Source organism: Dermacentor albipictus, chromosome 3 (assembly GCF_038994185.2).
Source record: "Dermacentor albipictus isolate Rhodes 1998 colony chromosome 3, USDA_Dalb.pri_finalv2, whole genome shotgun sequence".
NCBI lineage: Eukaryota > Metazoa > Arthropoda > Arachnida > Ixodida > Ixodidae > Dermacentor > Dermacentor albipictus.
In genome coordinates, this window is record NC_091823.1 from 175,761,570 (window position 1) to 175,781,005 (window position 19,436).

Sequence of the window (19,436 nt, forward strand, 5' to 3'; positions counted from 1 at the left end):
TCACGGCGACTGAGCTTTCGGCCCTTTTACAGCCAAGTAACAACTACCTATCGCAATTCACCTATCCATCTCAATCACGAACCAATTGGCCTATCTGGCCACTGCACCGATAAATACCACACTACATCATTATCATGTGTGCTTACGGCAGGCGCTTTGTCAAGGACTCTTCACGCATCACTAAGCCGCTGAGAAACCTAAGTAAAGGTGATGCCGAGATCTAGTGTAAACGCCTTGTAGTTGTATCCGACCATAGTTCCTGTCCGAACCTACTGACTCTCTACCACTTGTCCCCTGCCTCCTATCCCGATATATGTCCAGGATGCGCCGCCCCACCAGCGACTTTTCACGTCGCGGTGGAGCGCCAACGCTCAGCTAATGGCATCAGTCCTCCAAACATCTCCACTCCAACGAATCAGCAGTGGGAGGCCGTCTTGTAGCACGGCGAACCTCCGACCCTGCTGGGGCTCATCCAGCACTCCCATGACATGGCACTGGCCATAGGGGCCCAGAAATAGGCGCTCTGACCGAAATAACGGAACCCTGAATAGATGTTTCTTTCTCTCTCTTGGCGACTGCTGCTACACATGCACACAAGAGACGTTGCGAACATGCACAGTGAGCATCGTGGCGTCGATGCTCAAACGGAAAGGGGACGAACGCAGTGATTCTCATCTTCACCTAGAGGTGCCGTCTTCCTCCGGCGGTCGCTTTCCTCTCGGCTTAAAACGAACTTTGGTGATTTCACAGACAGGTGATCTACACTTACGCATAAAACATAAAGCCGGATCAATGTGAGAAGGAAGAAGTAGCGACAGCCTCTGTGAACACTGCAGACACTCGGCGCAAGAAACTGCGATAGCCCAGGCGGTCGCGACGTGCGAGCGACAACAACACACCACGGTTATCACGTACTTACAAACAGCATGCAGAAGCGACTAAAGAAGCCACATATTGAAGCAAGCGCTGGACTTCTGAAAAACAAGAAAATTTTCAAGAAATATGTATTGGCTTGTCCCCAGGACACGAGTTCCTCTTTGGTAATTTAGTGGCTGAAGGTGCCACCGCGAGCCGCGGTCACCCCTCGCGATGGCATGGCGAAAATATATAGGAATTCTCCGCCACTGCAGACTTGGTAGGAGCACCTACCTTACTCTGCAGACCTAGCTTACCAGAGCAGAGGCGTCGATGTTCCAGAAACTACAGAGAGGCACATTCCCGCACGGCACCCTGTTGTACGCCATCTATCCTACAAGGTACAATTACAGCTGCACGTTCTGCTCTGCTTCAAATCACCTCTATCACATAGTACTGGAGGGTGGGTGCAACCCATTCATGTGGCCCATCACAGGGCGAAACTTTTAGCAGGGGGAGGCCCAGCTCACAAGCGCGAACCCTGGGAACCAGCCTCGCCTGGTTCGCAGGGCTAAGCTATCAGCTCAGACCCACGGCATCCTGGACTAGGAACGCTGCCTATTTCTGACGATTCTGCCGGAGGCTTACCTCTATAAATATAGTTTGTTCATCCTGTTTCCTCTCGTATAATGAGGAAAATAGCGCTAGTTTATTCAATGTAAGACACAATCATTCCATCAGTGGGGCTATCGCTGTGCATCTTCAGAATGTTTCTGAACGGTCCCTTTAAAGAAGATTTCATGACCAACCACTTTTGGTAAACTAAGTTACCATCAACAAAGCAATCATCCTGATTCTAATCTTTCACGACAGCTTGCGGACTTTTACTTTGACCTTTGTCCCATTTATGCAAAAAGTAGAATAAAATTAAATATCGCATCAACCTCTAAAACTTGGTGGGCGAAGTGATTTTCATTACGTGTCGTGTTTCGTAGTCTAATAACGGGGGCTGTGCTTTCATTACAGGTTAATACACACGTTTCTGCTGTCAAATGCGTGGACATGGCAGCGGTAGCAGCTACAGCAGCGCAAAAATGTTTTTCTGACCGTCGTAGATTGCGTTTGTGCACCGACTACAGGTTAGTATTTGCAAAGGGGCACGCAGCAAAGTTACAAAGAGCTGATGGCCTATGAGAAGTTTTGGTATGAAAAACGGGAAGTTACTATCATCGCTCCTAGCAGTAGATGCTAAATGATATGAATGGGTTTGAAGTTCGCCTCAACCTATGAGTGTTTTCACCGCCATAATAAAATCCAATTACCTTGTCCTTGCAGGCGGCAAATACGACGGCCATGTGGATACTGACAAACGGAATCAACATTGGCATCGCCAAGGAAATCGGCTCCCGTGTGAACGACGAACTGGTGCAGAGGCAGATAATATGGTGCCACAAGCACCCACACACTGACTTCGAGAAACTTCCGCCTCTGTGCCTGCTGGGTATCGTGCGGGAGGACCTCCTCACTTGCGCCGACAAATTCGAGGCAAACAAGGTGAAGGGCCTTGCTTCTGCTCTCTGAAGCGTCCGGACACGAGCGTGCGAGAGTGAACGAGGTTTATTCGAACAGATCATTTTTATCACCTCAGGGCGTATGCGCGAGAACGATGCGTGATATACAAAAGACATGTGCCAATTACGCTGCATCAGCCTTTTTCTGCTCAAGGCTGGTAACGATCCGGTGGGCGTCGGGTTCATGTTGGCCCCCCATTACAAGTTCTGGCCATGATACTGACATCATTCTCGCTGCGGATGCCATATGGAACTTGTCTGCCACCCGTAATTCGCTGGCTGTCGCTTACTTGTCCACCTCGGCTCTCGGTGTTTTCTATAGAAACTTGTGTGTTGTTCACTTGTTTGTCGGGTTCTGCAGCTTACGGCTTGCTCTCCTTGAACTCTCGACTCGTGCTTTGTTCCCGTCTGATTGTGGCGGATGCCGCGTGGCTGGTCTTTGCAACGTTCAGCTGGTCGTTGTGTCTATTATGAATGTTCTCATCTTGTGCCTTGATTGTTGCTACGTGGGAACCTTCGGGGCTTGCACAATGTCTGGCTTCCACCTCACTCCTGCCCTGTAGTTTCTGTAGCAAACCGGTTCCCCAACTTGGCTGGTTCGGGGGCACTCCGGATATGCGTCTGAAAATGGGCATGACATGATGTTATGGAACAGGCATCAAGGCGCGAAGCCAAGAAGCTTAGTGGCTGGTCCTTCCCCGCTGAGCCGAGAAGCATGGCGATACTACCGTAGAATTCTATTCAGGTGATCTTGCAGCGCCCCACCCAATCTCTTGCACAGTCCTAGCTTCACAGTTCTGACTGCCCTCTCCGCTAAACCATTTGACTGGGGATGATAAGGCGCGGTGCGTAAGTGAAGGATCCCATTTTCTTTCACGAAAGACTGAAACAGCTCTCTTATGAACTGTGGGCCATTATCAGAGACTACAGTTCGGGGAAGTCCGAACCTACAGAACATTGTTTGTAGGGTCTCGGTAGCATTTCCGATGGTGGCTATCTTCAATGGGGTCACCTCTATCCACTTTGTGTGCGAATCAATGGCCATGAGAAACATATGCCCGTCAACAGGCCAAGCGTAGTCTATGTGCACCCTTGACCACTTCTCTATTGCTTCCGGCCACGGTATTGGCTCCTTGGCTGGTGCCACGTTAGAACATTGCACACACACACAGGGCACGTGCCGACATCTTCGATGTGTCTATCCAGCCCCGGATACCAAAGAATCTAACGCACCAACTTTTTCACTGATGTTATTTCTTGATGCATGCCCAACACGATATTCTGCGCAGCGACTGGAAATAATGTTTGATGGCCGCAGTAGCCAATACCATGGCCAGACACAAGTTTATGTCTTTTGAAAAAGAAAGGACGTAAGTATTCATTTGAGTCTTGCAGTTTCCGAGGCCAGCTATCCCGGACATAGGCAGCTACTTGTTTGAGGGCGCCGTCAGCTTCCGTCATTGTGGCTAAACCCGTGACGACACCGGCGTGGCGTCCAGATGCCCACCGAGAAGTATATACTCACAGGCGCCCTTGCTGATGAACTTCAGGGTACTGTCATCGTGCGCAAGGCATGCCGGTAACAGATGCTAGGGGCATCTGCTACCGGAAGGGCCTTTTCCAGCTTATACTCTTCTTGTACGACTGACCGCTGAGCAGCAGAGACCACGTTGTATGCGTGCGGTTAACAGCGCTGGCACGGGCTTGTCTGGGCTGCAAACTCGGACTAGAGGCTTGTAATATGTAATTACCATGAACGTGTTCTTGAGCCGGTCCTTGCGGAATTGTGTTACGCCAAACATCACTGCCAGCGCCTCACGCTCAATTTATGCTTAATTCCAATCGGTGACGGTCAGGGTGCACAACCGGAAACTGGCTGGCCTCGAGTCTCCGTGGAGGTAGTGGCATAAAACAGCGCCATCACGCGTCCGTTACCAAGACAATGGGCTTTTCCGGATCATAGTGAGTTAAAAGTGTAGTGTCCTTTGTCAAGCGCTTTGCTACCTCGAACAATTTGCGACTTCGAACAGCATGTTTCTAATGAGCAGCTGATAGAGCGACGCGAGCACCATAGCCAAGTTGAACACAAACGCGTTGTAACGCGTCACGAAGTCGATAAAAGAACGCGGCTCAGGCACGTGTCCGCTTTGGCATTGGCAATACGGCTTTAGTGTTTTCCGCTTGAGGCAACAGACCATCTGCGCATATACGGTGCCCAAGATACTCAACATATATCTGTTGTATTTTTGTTTGTTTGGATGAAGCTTGACACCATGCTCTTGAAACGTCCGAAAAACTTCGCGCAATTTGTTGCGGTTATTCTTCTCTACCACAACCATGTCGTCCAAAAAACCTTGACCGTCAATTTTCATTCTTCTCCACATGTTTTTCTTCGCAGTGATGACCCTGCACGCTTGCGCATTAAGTGTACATGTCTTTTTTTTTCGTGATCTGCACAGCCTAACGACATTATTTTTACTACCAGAACGATCGGCGTTACCCATTCAGCGCTAGCCACGGGCGTCAAAATTCCACTCTCAAGGAGGCAGTTTATGCCCGTGCCTAATGCTTCTTTCATCGCACAGGGTATCGAGCGCGCTTTAAAAAAACTCAGTGCCCTTCTACTCTGTGATGAAGGATGACCAGCGAAGCGGTGTATGCGGGCCCAGTAATGGCGAACTGCACCTCTGCCGCGTGTCGGCCCAGCATTGCACTATCTTCGGGATCGGCCCACTTATGGGGAGTGCTTAACGCCTGCTTCAAATCCGCCGCAGGTCTTCGGGATCGGCCCACGTATGCGCTAACGTATGGCTAGCTTTTGGCTAACCACAACAACACGAGAATTTTCTTGGATGGTAGAGGTATACAGCTTCCCTGTAAGAAACGAGATACTGCACCATGGCGCAGTCGAAAATGAACGGGTGGCCCTTTAATCTTAGCTCATCCGGGAACAAATCACCGAACTCGCTAATTGGTTCACTTGCACCGAGTTCTTTGTCGATGAAGACTTACCAGGTGTGAATTTGATGCCCATTGTGAGCAGGTGTTTCCCGTTTTGTTCAAACGCTTTGATGACGTGGCGCCCACACAGGTTATGCCCAGAGCATCGCAGTACCATCAAGGCAGCTTCCAGAGTAATCCCGGTGTACGTTACTGATACGTTCAGTTGGCCCTCGACGGGAAGCTGACCGAGGAAACAGATAAGTTGCAAGGACGTCTTCTGAAGTGGAGGTCAGCGGTGATGGTTATTGGCTTATGTGGGCCATGTGATTATCGACACAGTGGAACCCATGCCTACTTGCATCCGAAGATGCACGCCATTCCATTCCAGGGTACAGAAAAGTGGCTGAACCATGTTTACCGACAGTGCTTATATATTGTGCAGGAACTGCTCGTAGTCATCATTATCCGACACACGCCCAGTGAGCTACAATGCTCTGTTGACAGTGTCGTTGCTGGCATACACGAGCCAAGTGCCCTTCTCAATGGCAACAGCAGCATTTTGCATCACGGAACTTGCATTTTCCCGCAGTAGGACTAGTTTCGCTGCATCATGTGTACTCCCCTTCATGTCGCCTGTCATGTCTCCCTCCGCATTTTGTGGTGGTTGAACTCTGCTGAACTGGCCGTTGTTCTTCAGCACATTAACCGTATTTTATGCACCTGCCATCTGTTCCACATTGAAAGCCGCCATCTCTGCTGTACGTGCTGCCTATTCTGCGTCTTTCAGCGTGAGTTTTGTTTTGTCAACAATATCCGGTGCACGTTCGTGTCGCGCAACCCACAAACGAGATGGTGGCTCAGTATTCTGTCGAGCGCGTCACCGAACTTGCAACCGTTCGGAATCTTTCATACCTTGTCAATAAGTTCGTTCGCCGACTCGTCTGCAAGCTGACTTTTTGTAAAAAACTTTGGCAATTGCAAACGATGGCAATTTCATTGCACATCGGGGCAAATCGCTCACCAGGAGCTGAGCCTTCTTACTTCAGCTCCTGTATGTTAGCCGGTGCATAGCGTGCAGCCAAGTAATCCATTGTCCTGGTGCTCATTGCCATGACGAAAAGCTACCTACGTTTATTCTCGGCGATGATGTCGTTCGCCTAGATGTGTGTATACGTTCCCCATTTGTCCGCTATCTTCGTGAAAAGCTGACAGCCCCCTTTCGTAGCCATGCCCGCTGAGTGTCCCCTGGTTCGACGTCCTCGTCGCCACTCAATCATCCGGACACAATCGTACGAGGGTGAACGAGGTTTATTGGAACAGAGGCTTTTTATAGCCTCGGGCAGTATACGCAAGGAACATGCGCGATATACAAACGACATGTGGCAATGACGCTGCTACACTCCCTAAGCAACAACGTCATCATTGATAAGCCAAGAAGGAAATCCATGCATCCATCTATCTATTTATCTATACACCTACAAACAAACCCACACGTGTATGCGCGCGTCCGAATACATACAACGAGACAGTTAGCTTGTGCATGGTATGCTTCCAAAGGACACATTGCCGACAACAGCGAAGCTGCAGCTCAGTGTGTGAATTGCGATGGTGATGACCCAACGTATTCAAGATCCCGTACAAGATCGAAGAAAGAAAATGATATAATTAGGCTTGAGGTAAAAGAAAATATACCATGCAACGAAGCTCGTAGAAGATGCTAAGCTTCTCAGGGCGCGCCTTAAGCTGATGTGGTGCGTACGGGGGAATTGTCATGCTAGCATCCACCACATGCTCGGTCCACATGTAGCGAGCCCTAGGCTGTTGCACCGAAAGAGCGGCTCGATTGTTTGGAACGCCTCAAGAAAAACAAATAACCCATAACGAGACCCGGAGAGTGGCCCCTGGTAAATAAGATGCATCTTTATTCTTGAACACAGAACACCTTTCATTGAACAAAATGGCCACACAATTAATCCAGGAGAGTGTTCATGTATGCTATACAATTTAAATGACACTAAAGGACTAACATATGAACATAACCCGAGGCTATTCTGTTTTCAAGAGACACAAGAAATCAGCCCATAACATTTAGCACAATATGCAGTAGTTCGTAAAGATCGCGATGATGGCGACATTGCATCCGGTGGCGGGGCCATTATCGCTACGAAGTCTGTTGATCGTCAACACCTGAATGTAAAAACAAATTTGGCTGTTCAAGTAGCTTGCGCGTGCTGCTTCAAAGGCCCGGAACAGGCTATCCAGTGCATGCGCTACCCCATTACAATTTGGAGGTTAGAGAATTTGAGGCCCTTCTGGACCAGCTTCCCGAGTCTTTCATTTTAAAAGGACACCTGAATGGCCGTAACACACCCTGGAGCGACTCGCACTTTGACGTTGCAACGTAGGAGGTCGCAGGACTGAGAACTTCCTTTCATGTTCTGTGCGGTCTTACTTGGTTAACGAAGGACAAAGTTTTATATTACGATGCATCACTTGTGCTTTTTTGAAGATTTATGCATAACATGTGCATCAATTTTGTTACGTATCGACTGCATGGTCATCAAAAATCCCTATGGCAGTGGCCATTTTCGAATTGTCCTAAACCACATCCAATAAATTGAAGCGCCGGCGTATCCACCTCGCTTTAAAATAGCCTGAACCGATTCGGAAACCTACACATCCCATCCATGCCTGAAGAGAGATGACCTGATGGCTCTGCATTAACGATGGGGCCGCATACACGACAGCTTTTACCATTGATGCTACGTCAAAGTCCATACCTCAAACATGTTAAACGTCTGGTTAATGGCGCGTTCCGGCATGGAATTGGGAGTGCAGGAACGCTCGTAAAATCAAAATAAAGCTTTGGAACGTCTATGAGTGTTACCAACTGCAGAAAATCTGATTTTAATAACATCAGATCGTAGGTAAGAACACACTGATAGGCTAAACGGAAAAGCTTGAAAAAGTATCTAAAGAAATAAACTCCTATACCCATCAGAAGAAGAGCTTAGAACCAAGTAAGGAAACTAAAAGGCCGGCCGACGAATCTAATGCCATTACTAAATGATACACATTTCTTCGTCTAGCACACGAAGATGACTCACTGGGTGCTCAGATTGCGGAGGTATCTAGCGCTGGGAACTTTCCCAGTGAATATAAAAGGCACAAGCAGCTCATGGAAAGGAAACCACTCCAGCACAAATTTAGTGAATGCCATCGCTCTAACGTTCCATTTATTATAGCGGAACTCCATGCAAACCCCAACTCCTGTAAAAGCACTGCCCCGGGAGCTGACCACATCACGTGTGCAATGATAAAGCACCTACATTCCGAGGCACGTATTGCACTGCTTTAACTGCCTAATTCTACATGGCAGCTAGGTATCTACCCTCCTCTTGGAAGGAAGCTATTATAATTCCTATCCTCAAGGAAGGGAAGAACCCATCTCGTGCCAGCAGCAACCCATATCATTGACTGGCTGACTCTAAACTATTTGAAAAGAGGAGAAACAAGTACCTGATGATCTTCTTAGAGCACAAGCTATTACATCCATATCAGTGTAGCTATAGGAAAGGTAGATCGGCAACAGATAACCTTGTCCGTATTGATTCAACAATTTTGCATCTATTTACGTACAAGTAGTCCGTTCCCCCAATGTTTTTAGACGTGGAGAAGGTTTGTGACAAAACATGGCGCTATAGAATACGGCAATATTTATCTGCCATGAAAATGCCGGGAAACATGGTGAACGTCATTGAGAGCTACCTCTCAAATAAAGGATCTCGGGTGAGAATAGGTATTCATCATCATCAACCTAATTACGCCCACTGCAGGGCTAAAGCCTCTCCCATACTTCTCCGACTACCCCGGTCATGTACTAATTGTGGACATGCTATCCCTGCAAACATCTTAATCTCAACCGCCCACCTAACTTTCGGCCACCCCCTGCTACGCTTCCCTTCACTTGGAATCCAGTCTGTAACCCTTAATGACCATCAGTTATTTTCCCTCCTCATTATTTGTCCTGCCCATGCCTATTTATTTTTGTTCATTTCAACTAAGATGTCATTAACTCGCATTTATTCCCTCACCCAATCTGCTCTTTTCTGCTTTGCTGCTTCTCTGCTTTACCCTTCTGCTTTTCCTCTCCAGGTCAGTGAGCATGCATTGCAATTGGTCCCCTGAGTTACTCAGCGAGGCAATATCATCAGCGAATCGCAAGTTACCAAGGTATTCTCCATTAACTCTTATCCCCTATTCTTCCCACTCCAGGTCTCTGAATACCTCCTGTAAACAGGCTGTGGATAGCATGGAGACATCGTATCTCCCTGCCTGATGCCCTTCTTTTTGGGGATTTTGTTGCTTTGTTTATGGAGGACTACGGTGGCTGTGGAGCCGATATAGATATCTTTCAGTATTTTTACATACGGCTCGTCTACACCCTGATTTTGTAATGCCTCCAAGGCTGCTGAGGTTTCGACTGAGTGAACCGCTTTCTCGTAATCAATGAAAGCTGTATATAATGGTTGGTTATATTCCGCACATTTCTCTATCACGTTATTGATAGTGTGAATATGGTGTGTTGTTGAGTAGCCTTTACGGAATCCTGCCTGGTCCTTTGGTAGACGGAAGTCTAAGGAATTCTTGATTGTATGTGCAATCGCCTTAGTAAACACTTTGTAGGCAACGGACAGTAAGCTGATTGGTCTATAATTTTTCAAGTCTTTGGCGTCCCATATCTTATGGATTAGGATTATGTTAGCATTCTTCCATGATTCCGGTACGCTTGAAATCATGAGGCATAGCGTATACAGGGTGGCCAATTTTTCTAAAACAATCTGTCAACCATCATTCACCAAATCTGCTCTTACCTGATCCTCCCCAGCTGCCTTCCCCTTTTGTAGAGCTCCCAAGGCTTTTTTTACTTCTTTCGGCGTTACTTGGAGGATTTAAAATTTCTCTAGACTATTGTCTCTTTCATTATCGTCTTGGGTGCCACTGGTACTACCCTGGTACCCTTGTATGTTATACCCTGTCCCAAGTATTTATTCAGCAAACTAGAGTGGCACAGGGACGTGTGCCTAGCTGCAATTTGTGGTTAAAATGAACTGCCACAGTACAGGCATAACCACTCACAATGTCTTGCTGTGCCAAGGTTTTATTATTCATTAAGAGTTTAGGTCTTGCAACCTTGTAATCTGTGAGCGACAAGTTCAACTTGACCTAAAGGAAGTCTTAATCAGGCGCTGAAAATCGCTTCAAACTAGCATTTCTTCCACACATTGGACATATAGTGACGGAGGCGAGATTAAGGCTAAGAATATATTTGCAAAATATTTACAAAGAAAGCTAGGCCAAGAGATGTCTGATTCGGCCCACATGCAAGCGACCTCACCGTCGTCTTCGTAGCTGTAGCAAACCTTGTATTCATCCAGGTATTAGGTGCTCCGTTATATCATACTCGGGTGGCGGAAGCGCCGTCCTAGCGCTTCCTACAATAGGGGAGGAGCTAGAAGGGCAAAGGGCTTCAGCCTGGAGAGGTGAGCAACAGCATGTGGTAGCAACGAGGTCGAAGAAGCACGGGCATTATCTCGTAATTGATGTCACCAAGTAAACACAGCACCTTGTGTGCCTGGTGTAATGTGGCATAAGCTTCTGATAAGGCAAGTGGCGGTGTGGGGACTATGAGTGGACTAGAGAGCCAGTCATGAAGTGCACACTTCCATGTCGGCTGTCATAGCGGAACATTTGTGAGTCCTGCGAAGCACAGAGTCAGTCTTGGGCAAGTTGATGAACTTCATGAGCTCGACGAACGACGTCACTGGCGTATTCAGTAGGCAAGAGAGGGCCCGACGGAAGGAGAGTCTCAAATGGCAAAGCGGGCTGTCTGCCAAACAAATAAAATGGGGGATATTCAGCGGTGTCTTGTGAGAAGTTGTGCACGAAAGTAACAAATCGTAACGTGCTGTCTCAGTCACAGCGATCAGATACAAGACACAGGGCTAGCATCTCAGCGTTCGGTTCAGGCGCCCGGTCAGTTCATTTCGTCTGTTGATGGTAAGAGGTGGTGAGCTTATGTTAAGTGCAGCAGGCATAAAAGAGGTAATCTACCACTTGAGAGAGGAAGTATCGGCAGCGATCGGTGAGGAACTGCCAAGGGGCGCAATGATGTAGAATTGAGTTGTGAAGGAGAAAGTCACCGACTGATGTGGAGCAGGTAGTCGGAGAGGGAGGGGGGGATGCCCGAGTGAATCAGAAACGCGTGGCGTTATCTGTCACTACCGCAATCCATTTATTTTCCGAGATGAACGTAGGGAAAGGGCCTAGAAAGTCAACGCCGACGCGGAAGAATGGTTCTGCAGGGATATCAATCTGTTGCAGTTGACTTGCAGGCAGCGCTGAAGGGCGCTTTTAGTGTTGGCAGCGTCCCCGAGCAGCCACGCCGCGGCGCACAGAACGTTACATGCCAGGATAGAAAAATCTACGCCGGATGCAGGCGTATGTACGCGAGACGCGCAGGTCAGCGGCAGTTGGTACGTCATGAAGCTGCTGAAGAACGCTTGAGCGTAGATGGTGAGGTAGGTCAAGCAGAAGCACTGGTCCATCTGTGCTGAGATTACGACGATACTGAACGTTTTCGTGTAGCTGAAACAGGCGAACAGATGGTGGCCTGGTGATGGATCTGTTAGAAGGTCGATGATGAGCCGTAAAGATGTGTCTCGTCAGAGTTCCGTGGGAACATCATCAGAATCGAGGATGGGCAGTGCGCGGGCATTTGAGTCACGTTCAATGACGTCGGAAGGAAGCACCGACAGGCGGGCGTTACAAGCAATCGGCATTTGGAGCAGTCGTTCAGATTCGTAGTGCAGAACAAACATGTATTCTGGGACCCCAGTGGCCGAGACATCCAGACGGATCCTTGATTGATGAGTATCAGCTGAGGGCATAATGGTAATCACAGAAAAAGTTCGGCCAAACAAGTAAAGTTGAAATTTGGTGACAGCCCACGCTAAAGCCAGGCACTCGCGTTCAGTGATGGCAATGTTCGCTTCGGACGATGAAAGAAGGCGACTGGCAAAAGTGACGACACATTTTTCTCTCTGAGCTGTTTTTGGCCGAGGACAGCCTTAGTTCCATGACCACTGGCATGGATCCGACGTTCTGTAGGCGATGAGGCGTTGAAATGGGCCAGTATTGTGGGTGTAGTCAATAGACGGGATGAAGGCAGAAAACGAAGATGATTGTTCGGATCCCCACATGAAAGGAACGTCCTTCAAGAGTTCAGTGAGACGGCGGGTGATGTCGTCGAAGTTTCGGACAAAGCGACAAAATTAGGAATATAATCCTACGAAACTCCAGACGTCTATATCTGAGCACGGCACGCGAAATTGTTGCGGTGCTCGCAACTTGGCGTGGTCTGGTCGAACAGCAGCAGCACTGGCAAGGTGGCAGAGCGTAGTTATTTGGCGTTGAGGGAAAACAACACTTCGCAGAGTTCAGCTGAAGATTGGTTCGACGGAAGACAGCAAGAATGGCAGATAAACGTGTGAGGTGGCTGTCAAATCAAGGCGAGTAGACAATAAAATCGTGTGAATAGCATGTAGAGATGGACCAGTTATATCCCCGCAGCAGAGAGTTCCTCATACGTTTGAAAGTAGCGGGGCCAGTACACAGTCCAAATCGCATTACCTGTGAATTCGTACAGGCCATCGGGCTTAATAACTGCAGTTCTTTGCTGGGTCCATAGGGTCCATGGAAATCTCCCAATAGCGGGACTGAAGGCTGATTAACAAAGACTATTAGGCTCTATGAAGGCAGACGAGGGCGTCCTCGATGCGAGGCCAATGGAAGACATCTTTCTGTGTTGCTTAGTTCAAAATCTGATAATCAGCGCAGAAACGCCAGCTGCCGTCCTCCTTTTTCACGAAAAGGACGGGAGAGGCTCACGGGCTAAACGAAAGTTTGATGACGGCTTTTTAATCATATTGTCGAGCTTGTTGTTGATGACTTGACTCTCATAATGAGATACGCTATATGTGTGCTGGTGTAGAGCGTTGCTGTCACCAGTGTTGATACGATGAGTCACGACAGACGTTTAGCCTACTGGGCGATCGCGAAAATCAAAGGTGTCACAAAACGACACAAGAATGCGGTAGAGGTCTCAAGCTAGCGCCTGGGTCAGGTCCGGAGAGATTATATTGTTATTGTCTCAGGACGAGGGTCGAAGTTGGCGGAGCAAGGAGTCTGTGAAACATCTGTATCCAAAGTGGCAGTCTTACAGGGATCAAGCGCGCAATTGGTGGTCGGCTACATGTCATGCGGCATAATCTTAGTAGACAGGCTGATGTTAAGAAGGGGAACGACCAGTCTAGTGTCAGCAATTGATAAAATGGTGTGAGCGAGGGTTACATCGCGCACTAGCAAACGGCAATAATGGGAGACAGGATGTATTCGCCATTGGGAATATCATATCAAGACGTCAAAGAAACGTATGTAGCAGCTTGAGATGGCAAACGAACGTGATGGTGAGGGCATAATCGTGGTGGTATGTCGGCTGTAATATCGGGAAGATGGGGCAGCTTAAGGTGAAGAGCCCCGGTCACACAGTCAATTAGGGCAGAATGATTGGGCAAAAGATCGATGCCGTGGATTACGTCATGGGTGCACTTCCCAATGACAGCAAACTGGATTGAAGTGGGATGGCCAGCAATGCAGATGCCGGTGGCGCACGCCCCAACAACTGCAGGTATCCCTCCATCAGCGACGCGAAGGATGCTGGAGGTGGCAGGTGTGAGCACTTTACGAAGACGATGACGTTCAGTACTGATCACAGAGATGTTCGTGCCAGTGTCGATGAGCGCAGAATTAGTGATGCCTTCAAGACCAACCGTCTCATCGGCAGCGTCAGATGAGGATTTGTGGTGGGAGTCGCCAGTGCTTAGTTTTTCCGGTAGGCACGTGCAGGGCTAAAAGGGGATTGTGGCGGGCGAGTTTGCGGTGAGCGAGACGATGGGCGATGGCTTGGGGGCGAGCGTGGCTGGTGATGACCCGGCGACGGAAAGTGGCTATTAATCCTTGTAGGAGTATCGGCGTTGGGGAAATACGACTGCGTTGATGGTGGGAAGCGGTTGCTGTCGGACCGATAATATGGGGTAGATGGCATTTCATGGGGCAAGGACCAGTGAGTGGTGCACTATCGGCTGTCGTGACCGGTACGGTGGCAAGTAAACCATATTGGTCGATCGCCAGTGGTTCGCCACGCAGCAGGGTCGCGAGATCGCAATAGAAAATCGCTGCTCTCGATAGTATAAGGGCGGATGCTATGAAGTTTGTATTAGGCTGTCCATGGCGCAAACACAGTGAATGCCCATGTTTGGCGAGCTCCTGCGTTACAATTGCTTGGACGAATGGAATCGTAACCGAGCTCGACTCACCGGCGTGGTCTGGGGCAGGACTCATGGCCTCGAGTTCACGACGTTCAACCCTTGTCACGTGATGTGCTGGAACTGTTGTCTGTGCTGCCGTGTGGTCCGAGGAAGAGGTCATTGCCGCCGTTTTGGGAACATGTGAAAATACGTGGCCGGTGCGCCGGCTTTTGGCCTGATCAAAGCACTGGCGCTGGTTTGTAAGAGCGTCGACTGTAGATATATTTTTGCTTATGAAAAGGTCGAAGGCGTAGTCGGCGATCCTTTTCAAGATAAACACAATCTTACCGTCCTCCGGCATCTCGGCAGTGGCCTTTCGACATCACCATAACACGTCTTCAATGTACTTGACGTAAGAATATGTAGACGTCTGTGCACTTGATGCAATCATCTTTTTCACCGTGGTCTTCTGGCCAATGGGCTTTTGAAACAAGTCTCGTAGTAGCTTTTTCTTTGCAGTTGTCCTAGCTCCCGATCTTAGCCCTTTGGTTACCGAAGCATACTTTTGCAGTGCTTTTGAGACGGAAAATATTGTTTGCTGACATCGTGGTAGGGTCCCATCGGTTGTTAGCAATCCCACATTCGTCCTCCGCGAGCCAGTCTTCAACATCCGCTTCACCGGAACCGCAGAAGGTGCGAGAATCCCGGGATTGCACCAGCCCTCGAGATGAGGTCTTCACATCCAACACACGGCAAACACCAGCGCCTGTCCAGCGCCTCGCAAGATGCGATGAGTGTACCAACGAGCCTGGCGCGATTGAATCGACCACTAAAAAAAATATGAACCTGGTGTCATCGCACCTGTAAAAGGGCCCTGTGAGCTAATTTTCGTTTCCTCAACACACAACATTACGGTTTCTCTTATTAGGCAAACGCCAGTAATACAATGGAATGTTAGAGTATTTCTCCATAACGTTGACGACATCAGAGAATCTCTTCATAAATACAATCCAGAGGTGCTCAAGAGACCGCCTTGTACCCCACATGTAAATCTATCCGATAATACACAATTTTTCGAAAACATTGTGAAGGTGGTATCGCCTCGTCCAGTCGTGTATAAAACAAACATGATAAGTGTGTAGCATGCCGCTCGACTGAACTTCCGATGCCTCTTGAGGTAGCCGATTCACAAGCAATCTTATTCAACAACTTAGTTACTATCTGGTAATTGTGCTTGTCATCTAATCAACAACTAAAGAATGAGTTCTATTGCCTACTGGATCAGCTTTCAGAACCCTACATGATTGTAGGTGATATAAATACCCAGAACAGTGTCTGTCGATATGCCAATTTGACGCTAGACCGCGGCTCATAGAAAGTTCCGATGTGCGAATAAAGTACCAGGAGAAAGTGTAAATACATGCCATGTAGTCACCAGAAGAATGGTGACAGAAGCAGGGGCATTTAATTGGTTACCAGCAATGGAAACAAAAACGATCACGAAGATTTACAATGATATCAAGGAGGAATGTAGAAGGGAAAATGTGTACGAAAAACGAAGTGAAGTGCACTGGTATTTGAGGGTTGAGTTGGTCGCCAAAGGCGGAAAGAGACCGGAGCAATTATACGCAACTACATTTGACCTGTGAGCTGTGCAGAAAAAAATTGGAGACCGGACAACACAATCTAATGGAATTCGAATGGAGTCACCTAGTGAGACGCGTTGGTGACGTACACCTTCCAGAAGCGCTAAGGTGTAAGGTGAACGGAAGCATCAACCGGTCAGTAGATATAACGGAACGTAAGACAGTGTATCCTATAACAATCCTTTCAGTGTTGTAGAGCTCAAAGCCTCATTAAACGTACGTCAGAGCTTAGCACCCGCAGCTCACAGGCTCACAAACGATATGATCAATAACTCGCAGAAAGACACAAATAACACTCCTTGCACTTTTCAACACAATGATGATCAATCGTCCTATGTTACACTTCCTCGAAGCTAAGAAAATGTTTCAGCCGTGCTATTCCCGCAGGGGCGTCTGCGTCAGCAGGCGTTTGTTTAACACATGAGTAAACGAGTGCCCGAGCACATGAGGGTTGGGCCCTTTTACGTGTAGCCATGGCAAAGTGGATCCTCGGGGTTGAACCGATGCGGAAGGCGCCCGGTGGAAGCAACACGCCTCTTTGGCTTCTGCTTCATATAGACGGCACCTCCAGACTGACCCACCTAGACGAAATCGGCAGTCGCCTTTCAATGTCTTCCTGGTGAATTTTCATCTTTCTCTCTCACTTTCTCTCTTTCCTGTCTTCTACTCACTTCCTTTTGCTTCCAAGCTTCTGGACAGCAAGAGTTAACCTTGCGTGCGAAGCCAACCTTGTGTTTACCATATTTGGTTACAGCTATAACGTACAACTGGCACTTGCAGCACGTGTTTCAGACTTTCTGTGGCATCCCCTTCTTCGGCTGCGTGGTGGGTGGCTGATGTTGCTGCCGAACGCTGACGACTTTTTACGGATAATTCTTTTCGGAGACTCCCTGATCGCCCTCGCAAACGAGGGTGCAACGGTACAGTCTAAAAACCAGAAAAGAGCGGGCGAGTCATCCCCCGTTCGTTCTCGCGAAATATCTAAGTGATTCCATAGGCCTAGATTACAAAGCTACGAAGCTAGCTTGTGGTGATCTTCTTTTGAAACTGCAGGATAAAGAACAGCAAGAAAAGCTACAGAACCTTGTCTCTTCTGGGGAAATTACAGTTACCATGACTCCACACAGAACTACGAACACCATCCGTGGCGTTATTTCTGATGACCTGATGGAGGTGACAGAGGCCCAACTTTTGGACGGTAGGAAAGAGCAAGATGTGATCAAAGTCAAATGAATTAAGACGAGGAGCGACGGGACAGAAATCCGGACAAAACACCTTATTGACAACTTGACAATCCTAATACGGAAGGGCGTCAGGCCAGGAGACACGATCTCTCCGATGCTATTCACGGCGTGTTTACAGGATATATTCAGAGACATGAATTGGGATGAAGTGGGGATAAGAGTTAATGAAGAATACCTTAGTAACTTGTGATTCGATGATGGTATTGCCTTGCGTAGTAACTCAGCAGACCAATTGCAATACATGCTCGCTGACCTGGACAGGCAAAGCAACAGGATGGGTCTAAAAATTATTCCGCAGATAACAAAAGTAATGTTTAGCAGTCTCGGAAGAGAACACCAGTTTATGATGGGTAGCGAGGCACTGGAAGTGGTAAGGGAATACATCGACTAGCGCAGGTAGCGACCGCGAATCCGGATCATTAGATTGAAACATTCAGAAGAATATGAATGGGCTGGGGTGTGTTTGGAAGACATTCTCAGATCATGAACAGCAGGTTGCCATTATCCCTCAAGAGAAAAGTGTATAACAGCTGTGTCTTACCAGAACTCACCTACGGAGCAGAAACCTGGAGGCTAACGAAACGGGTTCTACTTAAATTGAGGACGACACAACGAGCTATGGAAAGAAGAATGATGGGTGTAACGGTAATAGATAAGGAGAGAGCAGATTGGGTGAGCGAACAAGCGCCAGGTATTGACTTCTTAATTGAAATCAAGAAAAAGAAATGGCCATGGGCAGCGCATGTAATGAGAAGGGAAGGCAATCGGTAGTCATTAAGGGTTGCGGACTGGATTCCAAGAGAATAGACGCGTAGCAGGGAGCAGCAGAACGTTAGGCGGACGGATGAGATTAAGAAGTTTACAGGGGCAACATGACCATGATTAGCACATGACCGGGGTATGATGAAGCATGGCAGAGGCCTTTGCCCTGCAGTGGGCGTATCCAGGCTGCTGCTGGTGGTGCTGCTGCTGATGATGATGACGATGATGACAACTGCGGTTCAAGTCTCCTGCCCGACACAATCAAGGCAGGCTATGTAGAGATACGATGAAGACGCATGGGCGCCCGACAAAGAAGACGAACTGCTCATTGGTCTCTAGCTGCTGGCTGAACTGGCCAGCGCTGGAGTTGTTTTTGTAAATAAACATGGTAAATTGTCTTCAGTGTATAATCCCTCACTGGCGTAACAATATTTTATTTATAAATTTATTTATTTATTACGTACTGCGAACACGAAGTCTATGCATGGTGGATAATACAATATTAGGCCACAAGAAGTAACACAATGTCAATACAGAAGAGGGTTGAAGCGCCGAAAAAGACAACACATAGCAAGCGAGACGGGACAGGCGCCTTTACTTCTGTTTATTCACCGCGTATGCGAATGAATATAAGGACAAATCAAGATGGGTAACAAGAAACACACATGCGCTTGAGGGTTGAGAGTCGCTGCAACCATTATGGCCGATTTCGTGACACCGTAAGAGCTCTTTTCAGATTATCTGTGGTGTCGCCGACGACAGATCTGATGGTGTGCTTGCGTGAACGCAGGCCGATTGCGCGACAGTAGCCAAATGGCCAAATTTCGGTGCCACGCGACGCATCTTCCGTGCTTCAAACGTACGGTAATGTTGGATTATGTCCGCCACAAATGTCAGGTTTTCTTTGGCTATCAATAACTGGTATACATCTTCAGCTATACCCTTCAGGACATGACTCACCTTATCTTCATCGAACATGCTATAATCCATGATTCTACATACCTTGAGGACCTCTTCTATGTACACACTACAAGTCTCACCAGAGTT

At 48.1% G+C, this 19,436-nt stretch overlaps 1 protein-coding gene across 2 annotated transcripts in view; it reads left to right on the forward strand.

Moving 5' to 3' along the window:
- The window catches only part of LOC135900506 (transient receptor potential cation channel subfamily M member-like 2), a 382,962-nt gene that overhangs the window by 67,884 nt on the left and 295,642 nt on the right, over positions 1 to 19,436 (forward strand). Inside the window, exons 2-3 of one of the 2 annotated variants that reach the window (XM_070536289.1) lie at positions 1,882 to 1,994; positions 2,191 to 2,409. In XM_070536289.1, coding sequence (XP_070392390.1) covers positions 2,209 to 2,409 — 201 coding nt within the window. In that variant the 5' untranslated portion in view covers positions 1,882 to 1,994; positions 2,191 to 2,208. The remainder of the gene's footprint in view (positions 1 to 1,881; positions 1,995 to 2,190; positions 2,410 to 19,436) is intronic. The other variant, XM_070536288.1, reaches the window with a different exon arrangement.